General features: G+C 39.7%; 1 protein-coding gene across 1 annotated transcript in view; it reads right to left on the reverse strand.

Moving 5' to 3' along the window:
• LOC103799065 (polypeptide N-acetylgalactosaminyltransferase 9) overlaps positions 1-3,993 on the reverse strand; it is a gene marked incomplete at both ends in the record, with an annotated part of 105,982 nt that extends 101,989 nt beyond the window's left edge. Inside the window, one exon of the mRNA XM_009071359.1 lies at positions 3,813-3,993. Coding sequence (XP_009069607.1) covers positions 3,813-3,993 — 181 coding nt within the window. The remainder of the gene's footprint in view (positions 1-3,812) is intronic.
• Positions 3,994-4,903: the final 910 nt, after the last annotated feature.

Genomic DNA, 4,903 nt, shown 5'->3' on the forward strand with positions numbered 1-4,903 from the left:
GTGGGTGACTCTGAGGACTTCTGTTGGGAAGTGCAGAATCTCTACCAAAACCTTAGCTATGTTGCTCAGATCTGGTTTTGATTATTCAGTCAAACATTGTCCCTTTGACATGATGGTAAGAAAGGCACGGACAGAGCCCAGAGGATTTCAGAGAATTCCCATGGGCAGGATTCAAGGCTATTCTACATCTACACATGTTGGCAGAGATAACTAACATGAATACATGTTCTTAGACTTACCCACACATACACATAAGGGTCATTAGCCAACACTGGATTATTTCCACTAAGTACTCAGGTTTTTTTGATCACAACACTCATTTTGAATATTGGAGAACATATATGGAAATTAATCCAATAATACTTCACCATTAAATAACACTTTTTCCAGAGAACCACAGAGCAAGCTCTAGCTTGGCCCTGTGCTTCCAAGGGGAAAATAATCTGTTCCTTACAAGAGAAGCTTCTCTTTCTTCCATTGCACATAGGAAATAAGGTAATATTAGTGAGAGCTAGAAAGTACTGCTAATACTTCACTGCTGGGAAGAGAGATCAGGACATTAAACATTCTGAGCTCTCTGCAGTATATTTTCTACAGTGATATAGCCCTTGTAAAACTTCAGATATTGATATTATTTATATATCCCTGATAGATATTTACAGATCTCTGACACTAAGAAGAAAAAGCTGAGATATATTTATTACACCATGCTAGGATTAAACTATAATTTTGCAATTATTGTGTGGTTCGTAATCACAAGGAACCTATTTACTGCCATTGCTTCTGTTTGGCACACAAATCTGCTCTTCTCTCCTGTACCAACAGCAACTCGGAGCCCAAAGAAAAGGTTTCTGAGCTAAAAGGAATATCTGCACTGGCAGCAGCAGGTAGGAAAGCAGAAAATAATGTGAGAAAAGCATCCTGAGAGCAGTACTACCCACCCAGGCTTGAGACTTTACTGCAGTAGAAGGACATGGAGGTGACTCCAAATTAAGAGCCTTCATAGTCACACTGGCTGACTGTGCACCTCTTTAGTGTAACACAGCCTTTAATTTGCTGTGTGGGGATGAAAATATCTCCTGAAAAGCAATTAAGCTGCTGAACGCTTATGAACCTAGGCTAGTAGATGGAACAGAAGGCTTATTCTATCAGAATAAGATAGTGGACAACAATAAGGGGGAAGTTAAAATATAAAGACAGTATTTCTGATCAAGCCTGGAATATTACGAGTCCCACATCTGCATAGTAAAATCATGTTTACTTTTATAAATTGTACCTATGCAATACAGACTTGAGTATAAATTCTCCCTGTTCATATCTTTAATACCTATTGGTGTGTGCAAATATGTGGATCTGACTATTTAAAATGGAATCCAGAATGGAGAGAAAGTATGGTTTAACACCTGGGGAATGCAAATTCAGAGAAGTGTTTCTATTCATAGACTGGCCATGGACTTTGAACGTGGCCTTGGACATTAATTCTACCTTGCTTCTCAACTTAGAAATGAAAAGTCCTCCCTTTTTAAAAAATGAAAAGTTCTGGGAATGACATGAATTTAAATCACAAACGAACTGAGAAAGGCCCAACAATGAGAGCTATTACCAAGAGACAACGAGATGAGACCATTGGGCAAGTCAGCATACAAAAGCTGGAAAATACAAAAGTGGTTTTCCCATTGCCTGTCTCAAGGATCTGGAGGTTTAGTTCACTCCCATATATAAATAAATATCTAAAACAAAGAGATACTCAAGCTCAGATTTGGTAAATGTCCTCCTTATGCTGGGGGCCCCAGAGATGAATGTAGCACTCCAGGTGGGGTCCCACAAGGGCAGAGTTGAGGGGCAGAACAACTTCCCTTGACCTGCTGCCCACGCTGTCGAGGATGCAGCCCAGGACATAGTTGGCTTTCTGGACTGCAAGCATATATTACTGGGTCATGCTGAGCTTCTTGTCAACCAACACCCCAAGTCCTTCTCTTCAGGGCTGTTCTCAATCCATGTAAGTGGACAAAACTCTTCATATAATAAGATCTTCTACCTTGTCCAAACTTTCAGTCATTTTTCATAGCAAATTTCATCTGAAGGACTTTCCCGTTACTGATAAGCATCTAGAGACAAGTGCATCAATTCCAGCATCTAGATCTAACTAGAATCACTGCAAATGTGTCAAAACATGACAAGGAAGGCAGTTCTCCCATTAACTCAGGCAGTTAATCATGCAGCATGGCCTTATGAGATACCCAAAACAAGTAAGTCAAAAAGCTTATCTGAATGACTCATCAAAGCTTCCAAGTAGAACGGTGGAAGAGTATAATGTGAAGTGAAACATCACTGCATTGCACATGTTCCCATGCTTCTGACAGCTGCTAAACTAGATTCAAGCTCTGCAGCCTTTGCTTTTGTATTTCCTAGCAGAACATATCTCATTTATCCTCATCCACCTGACCGCAGCAGCTGATAACAGGCCAGGCCAAACCTCACTGACTTTCATTTGAGAAACTTCACATTGATTTTAATGGATCTTTGGACCAGATCTGATGCACAACTCCAATATTTGCATTACTCCAGACTACTTTTCCCCTCAGCATAATTCCATGATGGATTTTTATGACACATCAAGGGAGGAGGAGAGATGAGACCACTGAGCAAGTCAGTGTACTTGCACCAAATGTGACATCAAGGCCATGGATTTTTTTCTCTTTGCCACTTCTGTTATCTAGGTTTTCTTTTTCTACAGCAAGAGTTTGAGAAAACAAAAGCTGAGTCAATACTTCTGAGATCAGATTAATATGTAACACAGCTAATGAAATTTGTAGTTAAGATGAAGTTTTGTTTTTGGCAGCTTGAACTGCCTAAAATCCTAATTCAATTGCAATCTACTCACAGAGCACAGCTGTTTTGCTTGGCTAAACTTTTCTCACCACTTAATAAGATACTTTTTTATTTAACTTTCAGTTCTGCCTAGGAGCCCCAGTGGGTCTTTTAAAACAGAAGATTATTATTAGAAATTAATTAAGTATTCTTTTCAATTCTGTCTCCTGAGAGCAACTAGGCATTGTTGCTGATCTCCTCCGCATTAAGACATTACTGATTGTCATTCAGGGGATGACAGTGCGGATGTCTCATCTGCAAGATGCATAACTCCATAAATATGAAAGATTTGAAAGATATTTAATACGAAATACAATAAATCAGTACAAATAATAAACATATAATTGCAATGTCAAGCATAGTACAGGCATGTGAAGGCTCTAAACACTAGAGTAAAAAATAGACACACATTTCCAAAGACAAAGAAATCTCATTGCAATTATAGGACCCTAATGGATTACACTTAGTCCATGTCTCAGCGCATTGCAAAGCCCCATGAAACAATTCTAAGAATGCAATTAAAAACAGTTGATTTGATGTGAGGATTTTTTAAGGGACCAGTGACTACAAAGAGCTTGTTGCAGTGCCCCTGTCGTACTGCACATGACTACAAGAAGCTCAGACTAAGTTGCCACCTCTGAAGGCTTTTTCTTAGTGAACCAAACCAAATAAGTACCAATACCCTGCTGTAGTTTTTAATCTGAGGCCTCGAATGTGCATATTAATGCATTACTGACAGAATTAGCTACGTATTTAACATGGTACTTCGTGCTCGAGGTGGCAGTTGGTCTATTTAACTCTCACTAATTTCAGGGGTATATGTATGACTAACTGCTGTCATCCTCTAACCAGGAAGGGATGTGAAGAAAAGAATGCCACCACAGGTCAAGAGAACAACAATCCATCTCTTACTCTCAATAATAATGTGAAATTCCACTTACTTTTTTGGTCTGTAGTCAGGGATGGACCTGTCCAGTGATATCCTGTCACTGAGTTGAGCATTGTAACCATATTCTTCATACTTAGTTTCTGATTCATGGCTATCATCTCTCAGGGTAGCTGCCATTCCCCCCTGGCCCAAGCCTCCTGGACCTTCAACTAATCCCATGGGTTTTGCTAGACCTAAATGAAAAAGATAAAAGAAATAAAATTATTAATATAAAGGATATGGATAGAACCTCTTCTGTGACCACAGAATGTTTTAAGATAAAGGAGACCTGAACTCCCAAGAAGCTCAGCTCTGAAACTCTCATGGCTCCGTGGAAATTATCCTCAGCTTTTCAAACCAGAGTCCAAATCAACACATCTTGTAGTATCACCGTATAAAGAGCAAACTATAAAGAATCAATTAGCAGCTTTCATGATTTCTCCTTTTTCCAAAATGCCAAAATATTGTTAAGATTATTTCCCCATAAGAACTGGAGGGTTTCCCAGTATAGCCCATTATTGCTCCACTCATTTTAAGGGGGGTATGTTGAATTTCTACCACATGTAGATGTGTCAGTTTAACTCCACATTAATGTCAGTTCTGGAATACATGTTGGACCTGAGGCATCTGCTCTGTGACTCTAAGATGACTGCAGCTCTTGAATGGTCTAGGTTTGGTTCCCATCTTAGGGACATGGCTGGGGACTGCTCACCAGCTTCTGCTGGGTAGAAAATACAGGGTAAATCTGATTTCACTGCATGAGTCAATGTGTGGGTCATTTGAACTCAACTGCATACCTCAGCCAGCCTGTTACCACAAAGATGTGCTTAAATTGTTAGGGAGCTGACATTGTCTCTCACCTAGCAATTAGTCCAGCTCTCCTCTGTACTTCAGATCTCTGAAAAATGAAACAGGCAGGATATTCAGCTCTATACAGTTCATGGGATCAGCAAATTTGGACACACTGGAGCTAAAACAATTAGCCCCGCTTGGCTAGTGCTGAGATATTAGCCACTCAACAAGATGTTTACAGGTTTCATTCAACTTGGCTAGTGCTGAGATATTATCCAGTCAACAAGATGTTTACAGGTTTCATTCACTGGT

Source organism: Acanthisitta chloris, unplaced genomic scaffold (genome assembly GCF_000695815.1).
Source record: "Acanthisitta chloris isolate BGI_N310 unplaced genomic scaffold, ASM69581v1 scaffold14603, whole genome shotgun sequence".
Lineage (NCBI taxonomy): Eukaryota > Metazoa > Chordata > Aves > Passeriformes > Acanthisittidae > Acanthisitta > Acanthisitta chloris.